The sequence below is a fragment of the Felis catus genome, chromosome X, assembly GCF_018350175.1.
Source record: "Felis catus isolate Fca126 chromosome X, F.catus_Fca126_mat1.0, whole genome shotgun sequence".
Taxonomy (NCBI): domain Eukaryota; kingdom Metazoa; phylum Chordata; class Mammalia; order Carnivora; family Felidae; genus Felis; species Felis catus.
In genome coordinates, this window is record NC_058386.1 from 91,950,180 (window position 1) to 91,971,234 (window position 21,055).

The 21,055-nt window shown below is 47.0% G+C and overlaps 1 protein-coding gene across 2 annotated transcripts in view; it reads right to left on the minus strand.

The window, feature by feature from the left end:
* Positions 1 to 21,055, minus strand: part of AMOT (angiomotin) — a 63,880-nt gene that overhangs the window by 24,007 nt on the left and 18,818 nt on the right. For both annotated transcript variants that reach the window (XM_006943935.5, XM_045050551.1), the window contains exons 5-8: positions 14,884 to 15,361; positions 10,557 to 10,701; positions 9,381 to 9,473; positions 6,676 to 6,821 (exon numbers count right to left, since the gene is read on the minus strand). In XM_006943935.5, the coding sequence (XP_006943997.2) occupies positions 6,676 to 6,821; positions 9,381 to 9,473; positions 10,557 to 10,701; positions 14,884 to 15,361 (862 nt within the window). The remainder of the gene's footprint in view (positions 1 to 6,675; positions 6,822 to 9,380; positions 9,474 to 10,556; positions 10,702 to 14,883; positions 15,362 to 21,055) is intronic.

Consider the following 21,055-nt stretch of genomic DNA (forward strand, 5'->3'; position numbering starts at 1 on the left):
AAGCTACCCATTGATCTCGGCCATTTGCAAGGAAGTCATTTAATGATTAACCTTTTCCATGTATGCACTGGTGGACACAGCATAGGGTAGGATATTTTAGAATTAAGGGATCTGGATTTTGTCTTAGATTTATCACTAACTGTATAATCTGCCTGCACTTCAATGTCCTAATCTGTTGAAAGCAGACAAAACTTGCAAGGTTCATAGTGGGAGATATAATAATACGTTTGGAAATGTTTTCAAAAAGTTAAAAAAAATACATAGGGGTAGGGATGAATAAGCAGAACACAGAATTTTTAGGAAGCGAAAATCATCTATATGATACCATAATGACAGACACCTGTCCTTATACATTTATCCAAACCCACAGAATGTACAACACCATGAGTGAACCCTAATATAAACTACGGACTTTGGAGCAATGATGTGTGAATGTAAGGTTCATCTACTATAACGAATTTTGCCTCTCAGTGGGGGATGTTGATAATGGCGGAGGCTATGCGGGTGTGGGGGCGGGGAGTATATGGGAAATTTCTGTACCTTCCCCTTCTATTTTGGGGGGAACCCAAAACCAGTCTTAACAAGTAAACTCTTGGGCGCCCGGGAGGCTCAGCTGGTTAAGCGTCCGACTTCGGCTCAGGTCATGATCTAGAGGTTCGTGGGTTCGAGCCCCACATCGGGCTCTGTGCTGACAGCTCGGAGCCTGGAGCCTGCTTCGGATTCTGTGTCTTCCTCTCTGTCTCTCTCTGCCCCTCCCCTGCTTGTGCTATGTGTGTTTCTCTCTCTCTCAAAAATAAACACTTAAAAAAGCTTAAAAAGTAAGATCTTACTAAGTAATAAAAATATACAGATGGATAGGTAGAGGGGGTGGGATATTATTACTGGCTGGCTGAACATCATCATATACACACACTTCATTGGCTAAAAGACACTGAAACGAATAATACAGAACTAAGTCCAGTGCCATAGAAAACATCCTTCACTATGTCTCATTTTCACCTTCCCTTCCATTGCCCACAACTCCACTCACTGTGTCACAAATGTCACAATGGAAGGATACTTTCTGGGGCACCCGGGTGGCTCAGTCGGTGAAGCATCTGACTCTAGATTTTGGCTCAGATCACGATCTCACAGTTCAAGGGTTCGAGCCCCACGTCAGGCTCTGTGCTGACAGTGCAAAGCCCGCCTGGGATTCTCTCTCCCTCTCTCTCTGCCCTTCCCCGGTTCGTGTGCATGCACTCTCAGTCTCTCTTAAAATATACAGGTAAACTTAAAAAAAAAATAAGGGGGTGCCTGAGCGGCTCACTCGGTTGAGCGTCTGAGTCTTATTTCAGCTCAGGTCACGATCTCACAGCACAGAGCAGCCTGCTTGGGATTCTCTCTCCCTCCCTGGCTCTCCTTCTCAAAAGAAATAAGTGAACAAACATTTAAACAAACACAGAAATAAACTGTACTTTCTTTCCTCGTCTCCTCTCCACACAACTAGTTATCTGTTGCTCCGTGAGCCGTTAGTGATTTCTGTTTGATTTGATTCAGCCTTACTCAGGAGCCCCGGGCTCCAAGTAAGAGTTCCCTCTGAAGCAATCTGGTAACACTACCCTGGTATTAGCAAGCTGCCTCTGTCTGTTGAAACCACCTCTAGAAACTTGCTACCAAGAGAACGGAGTTCATTCTGTTAAGGAGACTGAAGGAATTACACAAGGCTTCTACTTTGGGAATTTAAAAAGGTAAAACCACAGGAAAAAAAAAACTGAGAGAAAGCAAGCTCTGGGAGGTCACTCCGTCTCTATTTGGGGTGGGGACATGATTTCTTCACATACTGGGTGCAGCAACACCTACCTCAATAAAATATGCGGCCTTAAATCTAGGAAAGGCCATTCTTAGATGAAATGCCCTTTAAATGAGTCAATAATCCATCAGCAGAACACCCTGGAAGGTTCCTGGCTAGATAACGTACTCAGATCTTCCATCCAGACTTTATAATCCAGCGTAACTATTACGTGAGTTTTACCTAGAGCAACAAAACCCTGTTTGTTTCACGATTATTTGGGATGGGACATAAATGTCGACGCCTAGCACGGCTTCCTCTACTCCCGGGAAAGGAGACCAGTCACGGTACTGTGAGGATGGCACAAAGCTGTCCATCTCTCCAACCAAAATGACAAATCAAACAAGTGGCAAGGTAGCCAGACATAAGAGAAACTATCAGCCATAGAGACTAATAGTGGAAATGGAGCGAAACAATATGAATTTCGTTCTGAAGAACCGAGCGCAGTGGCAAAAGGACACTGGAAAACGCGCTGCCACCAAGAGTTATCGCTGCGATGTCTAAGGCATCACCAGCCATCGTAGTTGAGCGAAGGTTAACACTTGGGCCCCCTTTCCCTGAATCTCTGTGGCCGTCATTCTAGCCTCGGGCCAAAAAACAAGGCTCACTGGTGGTGGTTGTTGTTGGGCTTTTTTTGTTGTTGTTTTTTTCTTTTGTTTTTTGTTTTTTTGTTTTTTTGCCAGCCCTCCCACATTCCGCTCTGTCCCTTCCAGTGCACTCTTCTCAGTAAGCGGCCCACCCGCAGCATCTTCCCTCTTTGATCTCGCCGGGGCCTTTTTCCCACCATCCCTGAAACAATTACCCAAGCAGTGGCTCGGCTCTGGGTCATCATACGACAGGAGCCAGCCAGAAGCCTGGGCTGCCTTGAGCCTTGTGAGTGGATATGCCAGGCATCTGTCGAAACTCTCCAGTGAGGTCGAATTGGTGGGGGTGGGGGAGATCTCTCTGAATGGGAGAATGCCATGGTTGCTGTGGGACACAGAGTTCTTTTGACTTGGGAGTTTAATGAGCCTTCACTTCAACAGGACCTACGTGTCCCGAAAGATAAGGGCAAGGATGGAAAGGCACCATTTACCTTGGCTGCTGCTTGCTGCATAGGCTGCAGATTGGTGGCAAGACCTGGATCATAGTGAAGCACCAAACAAACAAACAAACAAACAAAAAACCCCAGAAAACAAAACACAAACAACAAAACCCCAAACAGGTCTGTTCTTTAGTAAAAGTGCTAGCCCCTTGCCAGCAAGATACTTTCCCTAACGTCAACAGAACGGGGTCCATCAGAGAATCTCTGCTGAGTGTGGAAGGGGACGGAAGCTGTGACGGCGGGAGAAAGTTCTCTGTACGCCTGAGGCACATTTCTGTATAGAGCTTAGACAGCACAGTGGATGCACGGTATCACGGGCAAGAGTCTTCATGGGATTAGAAAAATGAAATGAATTTCGAGAAAAGCATCTACGTGAGGACTGTGTACCGAGAAAGACGTAAATGCATGCAAGGGTCCTTGGACCGTTAACGTAGCCATAATCTTTCCCTGGAAGTCTTTGTTTTAATTGAGATACATTTGACATATAACATTATATTAGTTTCAGGTGTACAAATAACAACTTGACATATGTATTGACCTGCCCTGACACTTAGCAGGCTAAGAAAATACTCCCTAGACAAATGACTTAATTTGGGAAAATTTCCCTAATTCTCCTTTGCTAAGCAGACTACAAATATTTCCCCTGGAAGAACTTCTAGGAAAAATTCGGGGTGCCATTTGTGAGCCATAACTTAATTCGCTGTTTATACAAGACATAGGCAAATGTCTGACATATTCCTCTGCCTTCCAAAAGGATTATACATAAGCCATCTCCAACAGATAGAGGAATACATTTTCTATTCGTGAATACCATTTCTTGATTTAGAGATGTTCACGGATTTTGTGAAGAGTAAAGATTCCTTACTCGATTAGTTCCAGGGCCACCTTCCCTAATGTCCCGTACTTAAAAAATTTGAGGCCAGGTAGAACAAGCTTAGTGGGGGTTGAGTGCCAGCAGAAAAGCCAAACTTCAATGATCAATTCCTGTATTTGAGAATAAGGAAAAGGAATGTTTCCTTTGACTATTAGAGAGGAGACAAGACAAACACCACCTAAGAGCAAAGCGAGCTCTGATAGGCTGCTAAAACAGAAAAGAAAACACGAATCAGTGGATTTTTCTTGAGAAAAAGAGTCTGGAAGATATTACACGGCCTCTGCCCTTGTGATTCTACTGGGTAGAAGGCTCCCAGCCCGCTCTCCCCCATCAAATGTTCCACCTCCTGTAGCAAGAGCAACTCAGAATTTCCCAACCACTAGCCTCTGAGCGAAAGCACAAGTTGGATGAGGGCTAAAAAATTAACAATAATTGATGAGTTCATTTGACATATCTGGCCGCTAGATGCCATGATTCAACCCTAGCCTAAGTTTGCGAACTTCTTTTTTAAATTGTAAATCTACGTGTTTTGGGGGCAGGGCCCTGGAAGACGACTACAAATCTCTGGAACGAATGCCCAGAAAAGCCTCAGAAGTCTGAAGCCAGAAATATATTTCAGGCAACTGTTTCAGTGAGGGCTGCCCAGTGGGAACTACAAATTAACATCCTCTCCTTAGATGCATATTATTTTCATGATTAACAACCAGTTACCACTGAGCCCTAGGACACAGCAAAGCGAGAGAGTTGCAGAGTCTTTGTCCCATTTACCTCCTACTGGATGGGCACCCTTCCTGGAGGGGCAGCAGGACTGTGTATATACCCCAATCTCGAAGCAGTCTGGACAAGCCTCTTGTTGAAAAAGAGGGGCCCAACGGGTAGAGCGTTTTTTTTTTTTAATGAAAAGATGCAGGGGTTACTAAATCTGAACAAGAAGCGCCCACATTTTCTCCTTGGGAATGGAACCAAAGGATGATTCAGATCGGGAGACAAGCAGCAAGGGCTAGGGAATTCATGGGCTGGGGAGTCATGAGATTCCAGTTTTATTCCTGGCTCTACCCAACAAGCTACTTCTCGGCCAGTCTCTCGTCCCTTCTCTAAAATAATACAGTCTTATCCTTGTCCTGTAATTGATTCTGCGATTTCTTCACAAGAGGGGGAAGGGAAAGAATGTACGAGAAGTAGCAAAAGGTTAAACAGTGTGCCCCTAAGCCTGGACACCAGACATATACGAATATTCCTCATGTTCAGTAAAGCAACTCAGCAGTTGACACAGACCATGGATGAAGCAGGACGCTAGCCAGATTTTATACAACCTGTAGTTTAATGATTAAGTAAGTCAGGTCAAGGACATCATAGGTCAGGCAATATTACCTACTGGAAATGTATGAACCCACAACCCAATCCCAGCAAGCACTTTAATCCCCATCCCCAAAAAGCAAAAGATATCTGTGAGTCAGGAGATCTCTGGGAACTAGAACCATTCTTCCCGAGGGAGAGGAGGCAGGTCATGAATGAAGGTAGGAAAGACACTTCACATACCAAAGCCACAAGGCTGAGGGCTTGGTCACGAAACACTTTTTTTTTTTTTTTTTTTGGTCTCAGGTTTATAAAGCTTCCAATTTGTTACAATGGAGGCTATTTTTTGTCTTAAAAAAATTCAAATTTTAGGGGCGCCTGGGTGGCTCAGTCGGTTGAGCATCTGACTTCGGCCCAGGTCATGATCTCGCTGCTCCTGGGTTTGAGCCCCGCATCGGGCTCTGTGCTGACAGCTCGGAGCCTGGAGCCTGCTTCAGATTCTGCATCTCCCCCCCCATCTCTCTCCCCCTCTCCCACTCACACTCTGTCTCTCTGCCTCAAAAATAAACATTAAAAAATTTTTTTTTAAAAAACATTCAAGTTTTAGAATAGTGAGATGTGAAATTTTCTTCACCAAGTTACACTTTGGCATCCATTTTTGTTGGAACATACCCATTCCCTGAAGTACAAAACACTGAAGCGTCAATACAATGACAACGGACACCCACGATTAATTAATGACAGTCCAGCAGCAATATTCCCTCTATTTCACATGAACACAGTTCAGTGTTGCAATCGAGTAACATCCACATCAAGACTAATCAGATGCACATTTATCATATGCTTAGCATTTGGGGGGCCCTTGTATTTGTCAAGGAAAGACCCCATCCTTGCACACAAATAACTGACACTTTCTCCCTGTCACATAGCCAGTAAAGGCCCAGGGCACAGTTCCTGGCCTGCCATAAACTGTAAATTTTCCCTGGGTCCCATCCTGTCTTAGACCCCCTCAAGATTGCTTCTATTTCAGAACCAATCTGCAAAATAAATCCTAGGACGAGAGCCATAGCCATCAAGGTTCTTCTTCTTCTTCTTTTTTTTTTAACCCGAGTGGACCAACTTCCCACTGAATATCAGGAGACAAGGACCATTTTGATTTTAAGATCCTTGGAGTACTTTAAAATATCTGGAGCCATTTTTTAGCCCTTCTAAGAGAAAGCTTTAAAGCCCTATAAGGGCAGAAATTAAAAAAAAAAAAATATGCATCTGTCACAACCTAAGGCAGGGCTAGGTCCATAGTAAGAACTTGGAAGGAGGTGGTCAGTTTATTATCTGAATGAGCAAATGGAAATTACTTCTTGACCTTGGTGATTTTCTCTTCTGGAGCCAAAGGAAAGGACTTGCAGGGAAGAAGAAAGAAATCAAAGTTCACTCACACCGGGACAGCTGTAAGGAGAAGTAGCAGATGGTACCTTCCGGTTGGGGGACAGCATAGGTGCCAGTTCACAAAAATGGGGAGTCCCCAGTGCCCCTGATTTCCCAGCTCGCCCCCTCTTTGGGACTCATATGCTACCTTAAGGAAACCGCACATACCTCTTCCTCCAGCTTGACCACCTTGGCCTGGGCGTTGCTCAGCGCCTGGTCTCGGATTTCAATGTGTCGTCGTTGGTCCTCATTGGTAGAACGGGCAGTGGCCAGCTCGGCCTCCAGCTTCTCCTTCTCCCTCTGGCTTTCCTTATCTATCAAGACATGAATTATCAATACCGCCATTCTGGAGCTAGGTCAAAAGCTTACCTGAGCAAAACTGACAATCATACCCATTACCAGATATCCTCTAACACACGGCTAAATGCACCAGGATACCCAAGATTGAGACCCTATCATTGGCTCTACCGCTAACTTGTTATGTAAACTCAGAAAAGTCACCTAACAATGGTTGTGGTACACAAGCAAGGTGAATGCAGATGTAAAAAAAAAAAAGTTTTATGAAAAGTATTATGCAAAGAATACACACACACAGAACAGGTAGGCTTGGGTCTTCAATTGTATTTCCTCCAGTGGTCTTGTATTGGCAAAAGAGCAACTGAGCCCCCCGAAATTTTCCCAGTTACCTCCTCCTGACAATACGTTAAATCGATCTAAAAATGGTATTCCGTAGAATGTAGAAAACCTGAAATCCCACCCTTTACTCACTGACGTGATTTTCCAACTGAAATAAGTCCAGGATTGCCTTGTAGGTACAGATGACCATGACACGTGTAGATACCCCCCTGCCTTGCTAGGTCCCTCCCGTTTTAACGGGGACAAACCTCATACCAGAAACGCAAAGGGACAGTTTTGATTCTCACTTGGGGGTTAGAGTGCCCTTCCTCTGCACACCGTGATACTTAAGTTTCTAAGAGAAACTTTAATAGGGCAGCCCCGGGTTCCCTCCCACTCTCCCTTTACCTACCCATAGAGGGGCACCTCGGAAAGAAATGAACATTTGTTGAATACTCACTGCACACCAAAATACTGTACTAACTTAATCCTCAGGAGAGCCATACAAGGGAGGCGTTATTCTCTTTTCCATTTTGTATATGAAAAAAAAAAAAAACAAAACAAAAAAACGAGACTCGGAGGGCTTGAATAACGTGTACCAGGCCTCACAATTAGTAATTGAGGACACACTGGAGCCCATACTTAAGGCCAGGCTGTTCTAAACTCTTTCTAATGAGACTGCCTTCTCCTAGGGTTGAGCTGGTTGGGTCTCTTTAGTGTAACTGGAGCACATTCCCCAGGGAGGCTTTTCAAGAGGACCTTCTTGGCTCTTGCCACAGCCCCAACCATGCAGCACCCCGTCGATGTCCAAAGGCGAAAAGAACTAAAGGGCCGTAAGTCATGCCCTCTTCCCCGCTTGCTGAGTGGAGTCCATTTTTCCCTTCTAGAACCATTCAACAGTCCCTCACCGCATTGTTAATACAATTTTTGTTTCTACTAAATTCCCACATTGTATAAACCAGTAGCAGAGCTCGTGGCACACCTGAAATACCATCGCCACACACACACACACACGGAGGAATATGAACTAGCAGATCCCAGGGCAAGAATCCATACATTTTTCTCTTTTGTTTCGTTTTGTCCTGGGAGGCCGCCATCTTCTCCACCAGCGAACTAACTTCCAGGGTAACGGTGACACCGCAAAAGCAACTTCACGACAATTTACACGAGGTACTGATGACACCAGAAAAACGACATTCTTCCCTCTAAGACATACTGACAAAGGAACGGGAGGCTCAGGGAAATGAGGAAGAAAAAAAAGCCCCACTTCTGAGGCCAGAGCACAACAGAGCAACCCGGGAAGGGAGGGGGGTATTGTAAGTGAAGATCAAACAAACTTGTAAAAGCTGACTAGAAGCCGCATGGAATGACTTGAAAGGGTCATGTGGAGGCCCAGCAGAGATGGGGCCTGACAAGTCCCCACCATGCACTACTCTAGCTGGGAGCCCCAGTGAGGGAGGCTGGGAGTAGGGAACACCAATTATGGACATCTGCAGAAGCGAGGGTAGTTCATCTGTTTCCCCCTGTGGACTCAATCCACTGCATAGTTTTTATTGCTGGTTTTATTGTAGCAATTGGAAAGAATGAGGCATTGTCTAGCTGGGTGGAGTCTATTAGGGACCGATAAAGAACAGGATTAGTTCATTGTCACGGTCCTCCGGAGTATTTCCAGACAAAGGAAACAGTATTATGAGGAAAGACATCGTTCTGCCCTCCCCCACCCCTCCAACTCTCCAACCAGAGTCACTAGTTCAGGCCATAGCGGCGGGTCCTCCTGTAGCTGCCCTTGGAGTCTGCCAATATGTGACGATATGATTTAATACAGGGTGTTGAACCAAGGGAGCCGCAGGTGCACATCAGGTATCCCAAACACTAATCATCAATCCTGCATGTTAATCCCATCTCTACCAGAGCCAGCACATGGAGCCCTCAACAATAAATCCCTTCAACATTAAGTGACCCCATGTTCACTGAGGTCCTTTGCAGCTAGCCTTGACAAAAGCAGGGATTTCAAAGGGGCTTCTCTGCTTTAATCCAGAAGGAGCCACGTCGATGTGACTAAATGTGGCAAGCAGCCTTCTTGGCCTAGAAGGAAAAGAACACCACTCTCAACTTTGTGCCCCAACAGGAAAAAGAATCCTTAGATGGCATTCACTCTGTTCTGGCTGTTCTAGACGGATACCAGAACTGTGTGATCTTTTTACACATCTCGCTCCCAACCACACATTCATACCTGCTGCTGGAGCTTTCAGACTTACTTTTTGCAAAGAGCTGAGAGATGGTTTTTCTAGTATCCTCCGACCCCTCATATTCCTTCTCCGCAAGCTGCTTGTTGGCAGTCTCGAGACGCTCTGTGGAATTCAAAGACAATCAACAAACAGGTCCTCATATACGAACTTCCAAGCACATGGTGTCTGCCCTTTAAATACTGATCTTGAGGGGGGCGCCTGGGCGGTTCAGTCAGCTGAGCGTCTGACTCTTGATCTCAGCTCAGGTTATGGTCTCGCGGTTCATGAGTTTGAGCCCTGCGTCGGGCTCTGCACTGAGAGGGTGGAGCCTGCTTGGAATTTTCTCTCCTTCTCTCGCTGCCCTGACACCACTCGCGCTCTTGCTCTCTCTCTCTCTCTCTCAAAATAAAAAAAAATATAATAAAGATAAAAAAATAAATACTGATCTTGGGCAAAACAAGCCTGCTTCTTCTTGTTACTCAGGAATAGGTGACACAGACACAGATTTGCAAATGTGGAACCCCAAACAGAACTAAGCCATGGTAGGGAAGGAGGAGGTGAGTACCGAACACTTTCACTCCTCACTGACAAAACCTAAGTGTGGAATTCTAGATGCGAATGAAGGAATCTACCCCTGAATATATGACATCTTTCATTCACCAGGAAAAAAGAGCACCAAAGTCGTCATAAAAAGTCTTCAAAATCGTGTGACATCAGAGCTAGTAGGGGACCATGGGCAGCATCCAGTTCAGTTGTCTCATTTGATCAATAAGGTCATCTAAATCCAAAGACAGAAGATAACATCCCCCAGGCCATCAGTTTTGAAGGTGATGAAGGTTAAGGTAGAAACACAAGCAGGGAGCCCTAGAAACAGTGGAGGACGTCACTGTTTCAAGCTTGCACCGCCCCAAGACAGGCTTCTGCAAAACCCATAAGGGAAAAGAAGCAGCACAGATTGTGGGGGCAGGGCCAGGAGGATCCGGGAGTCACCGGAGGGACACTGTCTGATTCAGACATCACCTCATCCCACTTCGATTAAGCAAACTTGGGACCAAGTTCTATTGCAGTTCCCGAACCCTAGCCTTATCTATGCCCTGCAACTTAGCGACCATGCTAGCGGGGTGGTCAAGCCCTGAGAGCCTGCAGGTACTCTCCCCGCCTTTCCCTTCACTACCTTGGCCAGTGCTTCAGAAGGAAGTCCCTCACCTCTCAGATCCCTGTTGAAGTCGTGCATTCTTCGAATTTCACCCTCAAGCTTATTTCTCATGGCTTTCTCCAGGGCCTCTCTTTTGGAGGATGACTTTACAAGGTTCTCATATGCCTCCGAGACTCGCTGGATTTCTGTCTCCACCTGAAAAAAAAAAAAAAAGAGGAAAGATAGTGGGGATGGTAGGAGCTTAATGGGAAAGATGGTCTGAAAACATATATGCAAATCCTTAATAACAGCTTCTCCCAGGGCTTTACAGATGGCCCGACGCCAGCACAACACAGTCAGATGAGAAAAGTTTCCCAGAAGAATTGCTAAAATCAACCTTCAGCTCAGCAACTAATTCACAGGGTCACGAGACTCCCTCAGGTTAGAAACAAATACCGTTTCTGCCATCAGAGAAGGTGGTAGGAGAGAATAAATTTCATCAGTACAGTTATAAATGATTTTCATTTCTGCATGAGAATCTTCCTAATTTTGAAAACACTATTAATAATGTATATGGTACATAGGTAACATTATTCCAGAGTTTCCAAAGGGCTTTCCCATGTTTGTTTCAATTTGCCCGGATATCTGCCTTCACAAGGACACCTCCTCCCATCTTAGCAGACAGAAAAGTAAAACTGCCCTTTCTGAGATCGAGTTAGTGGCAGAGGCGAAGCCTCAGCCTTATGCAGTAGTTCAGTTCAATCTAACAAACTTTTACCAAGGGCCAAATATTTACAGAACTCTTAAAACTATGGTGGGGAGGGGCACCTGGGTGGCTCAGTCGATTAAGCGTCCGAATTCGGCTCAGGTCATGATCTCATGGTTTGTGAATTCAAGCCCCGCGTCGGGCTCTGTGCTGACAGCTCAGAGCCTGGAGCCTGCTTTGGATTCTGTCTCCCTCTCTCTCACTGCCCCTCCCCCCCTCTTCTCTCCCTCTCCGTCTCTCTCTCTCTCTCTCTCTCTCTCTCTCTCTCTCTCTCACACACACACACACACACACACACAAATAAACGTTTAACAAATATGGTGGGGGCGGGGTGCCTGGGTGGCTCAGTCGGTTAAGCCTCCGACTTTGGCTCAGGGCATGAACTCATGGTTCGTGGGTTCGAATCCCGCATCGGGCTCTTTGCTGGCAGCTCAGAGCCTGGAGCCTGCTTCGGATTCTGTGTCTCCTTCTCTCTGCCCCTCCCCTGCTCGTGCTCTGTCTCTCTACAACAAACAAATGTTAAAAAAAATTTTTTTAAATACGGTAGGGTGTGTGAATATGAACGAGGACATTATTGTTTCCCTTCAAGGAGCTCTCAACCTAATCAAGAACAAGAATATAGAGAAGGACGCATTATTCACAACAGTAGAAGTAAGTGCCACAAAAGAGCAGGGGAGGAAAAGGTATTCCTGGTTGGGGTGAGGGGAGAGGCAAACAATTTCAGGCAGGAGGTGGCATTTCAGTCAGATCCTGAAAGCTGGGTCAGATTTCAATGAGCAGAGGTGAGGGGAAGGGTATTCTATTCTGAGTGAGCGAATGCATTCCCAGAATGACCAGTAGTCTCATTTGGCTGGACACTGTGGGGTACACGGACGGAAGCTGATGAGATCTGGCTGCAAAGATAGACTGGAGTCAGATCATAAAAGGGCTTTAATGCCAGGTATTTGGACTTTCTCCCGTAGTGGGAGACCAGGACAGATTTTTGAACAGAAATTCGTGATCGGAGTTGTGTTTTATGACACCAGTGCAAATCCTGTAAAATGCAACAACAACAACAACAACAACAACAACAACAAAAACCCAACAGCACACAAAACCTCAAAGAGAAAGGGTCTTGCCCCAGATCAGCCCGAATCGGGAAGAAAACACGAAATTAGACTCCAGAGTCTTTCCGTAACCAGTATAGCTTCATTGCACACAAAACAGCCACAGAGATATTTGCATATAATTTATATAAGATAAATAAACCCCATGGCCTATTAAGCAATTTGCAAATTAAATCTGACTCCTACAGCCATTCCGCATTCCTTCTCAGTTTTCCACCACCCTTCTTAACACAGCTCGGGGTACTTTATGGAGAGAAATATCAGGCCTCCAGCGGGAGACTGGGGGAAAGGCTGGGTTACCAAACAACTCAGATTCCACCTGCCCCAGCTCCAAGATGATGCCTGAGGCAGGACTGCCTGCAAACAAATGAGGCTTACACCAAAGAAAAGAGCGGACTCCAGAGTGTTTTTCTCCTTGCAGATGGCACCAAGATAACAGCACAGAAGGTGAAAACTGGTGAATGGCATTTTGAGACAAGATCTGCGAGGCCTGGGCCCGATAAAGCTCGTGCATGAAATTCAAGTGCTGGGTACAGAAAATAAACATTTCCATTTGAAAGATCAGGCTTGGTATTAGTTGGCTCTGGGCAGCGTTGAGAAGGCAAGGCTTTCCAGTCCCCTCACAGAATGCCACACCCGGAGGGCAGTCCCTTCACTCCCGTTGTTCGGAGTGCTATTTCGAGATCTGGTACCAAATTTTTCCCTACCCCCTGTGTAGACGCCGTACCCCCCCCCCCCCCCGCCAGATGGACCAGTGTTAACTTCTGTCCACAGGACTTTCCAGGAAAAGAAGTCACAGAAGGGCATATCCCCTGGTTTGGTCTAGGATGGTGGGGGCAGGGAAGAGGGATGTGGTGGTGGGTTTCTGTCTAATTACTCCCCTCATGAGCCTCGGACCTTCGTATTTTGTCTAGCACCAGCTGGTATCTACCATACTCTTCCCCCTTTCCTTTCCCTCTTCTGCCCCACTTATGCCTCTCATTCACTGTGGCATTGGGTCAACCTTCACTCCCCGCAACACTCACGCTGTGCCAATGACACTTGGTTGAGGCATCTTTCCCCCCACTGGGGAACAAGCAACAACAAACAACGACACAAATCCTATTCTGCTTCTCTCCCCTGTCACCCACCTTGCCGATCACTGCGTCAGGGACGGGGCTGGAGCCACCCTGAAATAGACAATTTGGGGAGGGGTATTAACCGTTTAACCCAATCAGCCAAACAGGCCAGCCCGCTTTGAGAGTGAGAGCCTGGTTAAATTTGTTGCACCAGTATGACTGGGGGAGGGATGTACAGTTAAACGAGAGGAGGGAGAAAATGTAAAAGTGGGGGTGGGGGGTGGGGGCAAAGCCAGGCAGAAACGCTTCTCATTCAACCCCAAGAAATCCCGTCCAGATTTTGGCACACTTTGAGGGAGGTGGTTTTGCTACATTAAAAAAAAAGAAAAAAATCCTCAGCTGACAGTAAGCCCTCTTCGACTTTAGGACCCAGATCTGGTGTTTACAAATTCTCAGTTTCATTCGGGCCCCTGAAATTTCCACTCCTGGGTGTCTCCTAAGGACAGAGTTGCTGAACAAAACCGGGCAATGTCCCCTCCCTCCCACACCTTCACCCTCACCTCCCCGGAACAGTTCACGTTGTCGGGAGATCAAAACCACATGAGCACCACAATGAGAAAAGCTGCAAAGAGGCTGCCAAAGGCATAACCCTATTCACCGACAGCCACTGGAGGCCAAGAGCTAAGATTCCTAGCTTAGGGCACTCAAGAGCTAATGTCCCAGCTGGAGAAGACAGGACGGACCCAGAGAAGCAAGTGAACTCTATGGGACATACACCCGTTTTTGTACTTCCTCAGCCTAGGGCTGGCACCTGTCACCCAGCTGTGGTGCTAAGCCCCTCCTGCCCCCCACACACACCAGAGAGAGACAGCAGATGCTGAATGTGAGCTGCAGGGGAAAACCAAAGCAAAAAGGAGGCAACAGAAGAGGTGCTGAAAAAAGTTGCTATGAGAACTCCCACTTGGAAAAGCGCTCTAAGACTTTTCCAGAACAAGGCAGGGCAGGATCTGGATCTAACTACAGTGGTGAGATTTTTGTAGGAACTGTGGTTTCACATTGAAGATCCCAATTCAGTACTGGGGAAAATATAACCAAGACAAAAGGCTGGCAGGATGTTCACCTATACAGGTATGGTCAGGGTTCTTGACCTTACGAAGAAGTTTCTCTGCCTTTTGGAATTTGAAGCCAACCAGTCAAGTTTTCATTAGGGCTACGGTGTCTGGGAAAACAGTGTAATTATGTTTTGTTTTGTTTTGTTTTTTCTCCTCACACAGATGTCAAATGTGACTTCCCCTAGAAAGTTAGGCAGAAGGCTTTTCCCCAAGTCTGATCCACACCTAACCTTCAGAGAGAAGAATCCAGAAGACCTTCCCAGAAGTCGTGCAGGCACCAGTAAGTGGAGACTTACATCGATGTGAAACAAATAAGATTGAAAGACGACTCTGATACCCCCAAACGGGGGCCTCACCTTCTGCAGCCTGGCCACCTTCTCGTAGCATCCTTCCAACTCCTGCCTCAAGTTCCGGTTCTCGTCTGACAGGATCTCAACCATCTGCTGGGCTCTGGACACAATGGCAAAGGGGTCCGCTGGCATCGGCTGATAGGAAGCGGACGACGGCTGGGCCCGAGGCATAGCTGGATAGGCCTCTCCTGGCTGCTGCTGGTGATGGTGGTGGTGCTGTTGCTGCTGCTGACCCAGGCCAGGCTGAGTGAGCCGGTAATGATCGCTCTGGTGAGCCGGGTTCGGAAGGAAATGCTGCTGTGGCCTAGGCAGGTGAGCCGAGTGGTCTCCTTGGTTTGGGACCAAGGGGTGTTGGGCAGGAGACAGTCTTGTGGCTGGTGGAGACTGCAGCAAGGGCAGGGAGCCCCCAGACGTGAGGGAAGAAGTAGGACTGTGAGGCCGTGAGCTCCTGGCCGACAATGACAATGAGATGTCCTGCGCCGGCCTGTAAAACATGGAGGGCGCGCTCAGGTTAAGCTCTCTCCGAAGGCACTCGGGGACAAAGGCACAGGGAAGTGAGATGAGGAGGCTTCCGATGCCCCCCAGGGTCCCTGCAAAGTAAGGAGCAGGCAGGGTTAGACTAAGGAAATCTCTGCAAAGACCTCCACAGTTCTTTCCAGGCCTGACCTGTGAGTGCCTGACAGAGGTGTGATCCCGTGGACGACTGAGCCAGGTGATTTCCAGGGCTGTTTGGTGAAAATCTAAGTGACGTATGCCTGTACTCTGGTTGCTCAAATCTAAGCATCTTTTGTTAGAGAGAGAGAGAGAGAGAGAGAGAGAGAGAGAGAGAGAATCTTAAGCAGGCTCCACACTCAGTGTGGAGCGCAAGGCAGGACTCGATCCCACGACGACCATGAGATCGTGACCTGAGCCGAAATCAAGAGGTGGATGCTTAACCAACTGAGCCAGCCAGGCACCCCTCAAGTCTAAGCATTTACATTTTTTTTAAGTTTATTAATTTACTTTGATAGAGATAGAGACAGTGTAAGCGGGGGAGGGGCAGAGAGAGAGGAAGACAAGAGAATCCCAAGAAGGCTCCGTGCTGCCAGTACAGAGCCCTTTGTGGGGCCTAAACCCACAAAACCGTGAGATCATGCATGACCCGAGCCGAAACCAAGAGTCCGATGCTTAACTGAAGGTCTAAGCATTTAAATGAGTCTTCCAGAAGGTGATTTTCACGTCATTATTTTAAACACTCTTCTGACGTTCTGTATGTGGTCAGCACGTGCAGAGTCAGATTTAGAAAATATGTTCCACTTGCCCACAAGCAAATGGCAAACTACAGTCAAAACCAGCCCTCTTCTTGCTATCAGCAACTCTCTTTCATAATTCATACAGTCACAGAAAACTACTTGAGGATATGCAGATACTCAGACATTAGAGACACCACCACTACCACAATTCATTGATTTCCACACCACGATGTTCAGATCCCCAGCCTATTCCTTGTAGAAAGTTCTAGAAAGAGAGGTTTGGTACACTGCTTAATGTGGCTCTCCTACTTTTGTACCTAACACCGGACTATTAGTCATTAAGGGCAACAATCACAGTATGTGAACAGATCACTTTCACCATCACCACTACCAGCAAGAATATCTGTAAGTAAACGCTGACGATGAGAAACTTGTTCATCCCCCAGCCCATGCCCAACTAACCTCATATACTCCCACATCCTGTGGATGCTTGTCCTACAGCTGATATTTCTCAATCCAGGGAAGACAGATGGCTAAGAGCATGGGATTTGGATCCCGACAGAATTTGGAGACCTTTTCTACTGCTTACTAGCCGTGTAACCTTGCTCAAGTTACTTAATCTGCATGAGCCCGTTTTGTTCCTGAGGTCACGAATGAATTGCAAAAATACTGGGCTCTTCTCATTTTTGAGCTCAGTAGGAATTACAAAGAGTCTCTTGTCTACCTCCCAGTGAGATAGGTTGACCTTGTTAGGGATTTTACGTATGGGATATCCATTTAATCTTGGCACTAAATTGCATCAAATTCATGGGGGACTTGGGGCAAATCACTAGGAGCAATTAACTTTTAAAACTGGCATTTCAGATGCTAAAGCACGTCCCTCCCACATACACTTCAGTTACTGTTATTGTTCATGTATCTATCCCTACACGAGATCCTCAATGCGGCGCCTGGGCGGCTCAGTCGGTGAAGCATCCAACTCTCGGTTTCGGCTCAGGTCATGATCCCGCGGTTCATGGGTTCGAGCGCGGAGCCTGCTTGGGGTTCCCTGTCTCCCTCTCTCTCTACCCCTCCCCTGCTCGGTCTCTCTCTCGAAATAAATAAATAAACTTAAAAAAAAAAAAGAGTGAGAGAGAGAGAGAGAGAGATCCTCTCTGGAAGGGCTTTTGACAGCTGCAAAATCATTCTAAACACTTGCTAATGGATACCCAACAACCTAGATGCTGGCCAGAACCCAGGCTCAACACCTGGGCTCTGTATCTCAGCTCCATCAATGGTCCCTGTTTTCTGTACCGTGGATCTTCAGCTTCCGTAGGGGTAAAATGGACTACGTGCTCTCCTTCCGCTTGGAGTGAGAGCTTTCATTATTTTTATAGATCCCGAGAGTTAGAATATAATGGGATTTGTTGGGGCTTTTGGTTCTCCTGGGAGGAAAAGAGGGACTTTTAATTTCATGTTCTCCAATCCAGCTCTCAAAATTTAAGGGAAAAAATGACCAAATAAACCTTCATCCTTGTTGCCAAGATTTGGCAACCCCAGGCCTGGGAGGTGTTCTTTTTTAAAGACTGAATGCCCAGTTCTGAAATGGGTTTCCTCCTCCCGGCTCCTCTGGGCCCCATCAGTAGCCCAGGCCTCTCTCTCAAACAGACTGATCATTGGCCTCCCTCCTGCTTGGAGGCTGAAAGGCCCCTCCATGCCCTCAGTACGTGGCCTCCCAGGGGCCTGGGGAAGGAAGAGATCACAAGGTCTCTGGAAAGAAGTCTTTAGAGTCAGATAAGCCCAGGACAGCAGTGGCTCCGGTCCCGACTCTGAGCTCTACTTAGAAATCACAGAGACAAGGGGGCGCCTGGGTGGCTCAGTCAGTTAAGCGTCCAACGACTCTCAATCTCTCAGCTCAGGTCATGATCTCCGGGTCTGCGAGACGGAACCCTGCGTTGGGTTCTGGGATTCTCTCTCTGTCCTTCCCCAGCTCGCTCTCTCTTTCTCTTTCTCTCTCTCTCAAAATAAGTAAATAAACACTAAAAAAAAAAAAAGAAAGAAAGAAAGAATGGAGACAAGGTAGCTGCTCCTCGGGCTCCCCAGGCTGGAAAAGGAAGCAGATTTCACTTGCACCATGATGTTGGGAAAACCAGGCAGTCCATCCCTGGCAGGTTTGCAAACATGAAGCAAGGCTTGGGCAGTCACAAAAGGAGAGGAAGCCCTCCAGCCAACGAACTCCATCTGGGTTCCAGCATCCACCCACCACAAAAATAAAGCAGGACTGTATTAACACTCCTGTGGAGCTCCCCCTGAGAGGAGGGGACAGAGGCATGACGGGGTCGGGGAGAGCTGGGGGGAGGGGGATGTGAGAGGAAGCAAAACTCCGCTCAAGATTAAATAATAAGAGTTAACAGTAATGATAATATTACAGGTAGCAGCTGGGTGAGTGGCACGGTCCCCAAGCGCTTCCACGGTAAGGCAGTGCAAATCACTTCCTGCTGACATATTAACCAGGAACAACAAGTTGCCTGCAGACAATAGAATCACATGATCCCATGGAAGCCCCGACCTGCCTCCCTGCCCCTTCCCTCCCTTCATCCTGCTCCTTCCCAAGACAACCTGGGCCCCTGGTGCTCAGAGGAAAAGGGGACTTGGCAGGCACGCGGGACAGAGACCAATGACCAGAATCAGCATCCTTCCCCCAAGCCAGGGGAACTCTCTCCCAAAGACGGCTTGCGAGGACACAAAGGGAAAGCCAAAGCCTGTCATCGAGCTGACACAGCACCTTCCGCCCTCCCACCTCACCCCCCGCCCTCCTCAGTCACACCCCCCCCACACACCCCCACACTACACACTCCTGGCCCACACGTGTGCAAACCCACACGTGCACACTCTCACCAGAGCGGGTGCCACCAACAGCCTGGATTGTTTCTCTTGCACAACCAGCCCTGCTCTGAACTACAGAGTTAGGTCACCCTCAGATTCCACTAAACAAGGATTTCAAGAAACCTCAGATCTGGGCATGATTTCAACAAATGAAAGGAGGTGGCTGCTTTACAAACAGAAAGGTTTTAATTTTTTAAAAGCAGTTGATAAACGTATAAACTCCAGATGCAGAAAGGGCTCAGCGCTCAGAAAGACAAAGATTCAAAAATCTTTTAATTCTTCAGATGGCTTGGCCTTGTTCCCCATCTGGAGTTCTGGGCATTCAGGATATTTATTTTTCAAGCAGGGAGGAGGGCAGAGGGAAGATGAAGTAATAAAAAGATTGTTTATATCATTTTGTTCATTTTAACAGCAAATCTCTAGCATTTCACTGCACCTCTAAAAGCACACAAAGGCTTTCTGAACAGCAATTTGTTCAGAGACCTTGCTTTGTGCCTTGATCTGTAATTTATGGATTAAGAACTAAGAATTCCGTCTTCTAATTGGGGCTAGCAGCAGTTACTTGGAAAGGTACTCGCAAACTGTCTAGCAAGTTGGTTCAAGGAAATAAAGGAGGAAAAATGTGTCACCACCTAAAAGCAGCACATTTCTGGAAAGCAGTTCAACTGCCTCCCCTTGCCAGTAATTTGTCAATAGGTGCCACTCCCTCACCCCAGGCCCTGGAGACATTTTATTGCCAGAATTTGTCTGATGCAGACCCCAAACTCCACACAGAGCATCTTTCGACCAGGACTGGTTTAGGTTTGATTATTCACCAAGCGTATCAAGTACCGTGTTCCTCTCCCATAGAGGAAAAAAACAAAACAAAACAAAACAAAACTATTAGAGCAAACCTGCGTATTAAAATTCCGCTCAAAGGAGGGTAATCAGCATGGGCCGTACCGCTTTTGGGGATAGGTAGAGAGACCCACAGATAACATAGGAGGGAGGACATCTTCCTGTAAAATACATGCGGCTAAATTTCTCTGGTGGTTTCATCAGTACGGGAAGAAAAAAAAATCCCTCTTTGGGCTCCTTATTATTTATTTAGGCAGATCAAAGGGCTTTTCCATCTAGCTTCAAACACTGTGGGAGTCATTTCAGATCACAAACAATACTGGTGAATGAGTTCTGAAAATAGCTTTCCTGGGAAGGCGGGCCTTGTGCTAAGCGGGGCTTTGGATTCTGCTCCACGCCCCAGCCGACACACTCCCCTCCCACAAGGCAACAGACGTCAGCCCATCCACAGAAGGGACAGAGTCCCACAGGCTCTTCCACGCTGATGGGAAGCGCCAAACAAAAATCCCCAGCCTCATTGACATTTTGCTGGCTTGGATGGGTTTCCACTAAGCTAAGCAGTCCAACTGACCAACCCCTCCCTGGGTCTTCCGTTTCACTGGGCAGATGGGGGCTCTCATTTAAACCGGAAGGGCCCTGTCCGTTACCCCATTTCCTGTTCTAAGCCACTTATCAGAACTTAGGCTCCTGCCCTTTGAAAGCTGCACAGAGGAGGTTGAAAAAGGTTAGGAACTCAACCTGGGTTAAGGGAAAAAAAAAAAAAAATCCTATACTGGCCAAGTTATGGGTGGAGCCCAAAGTGAATTGCTTCTGGCTATAAAACAGGACCTGGAGGGGGAAAAATGAAATACCAGGAAATGCCAGGTGCATTCTCTTACCTTCACCCTACTCCACCCGACCGCCTTCTCTCCTGAGTCACTCAATGAACTTCGAGCCAAGCGGCTCTTTCCCAAATAAGCGAGGAGACAGGAGGCAAAGAGTTGGACCATAAAGAGATCACAGGCCTAATCTGGGAAGAGGCCTCTGCTAGGTCCAGGGACTTCAAACCTCACGGTTACCCATAATTACCCATGGTAACAGGACAGGGACGCCACACATCACTGCCATCGTTGTTGCCCATGGTCGAAACCTTCCCTCTTCCCTGTATGCTGAACTGCTACTGACCGCAGACGTGGCCCCCACGGTAACAGTAAGAACAATGAACACAATCATGGAATCATGAGGTCTGGTGATAAAGCAATGGG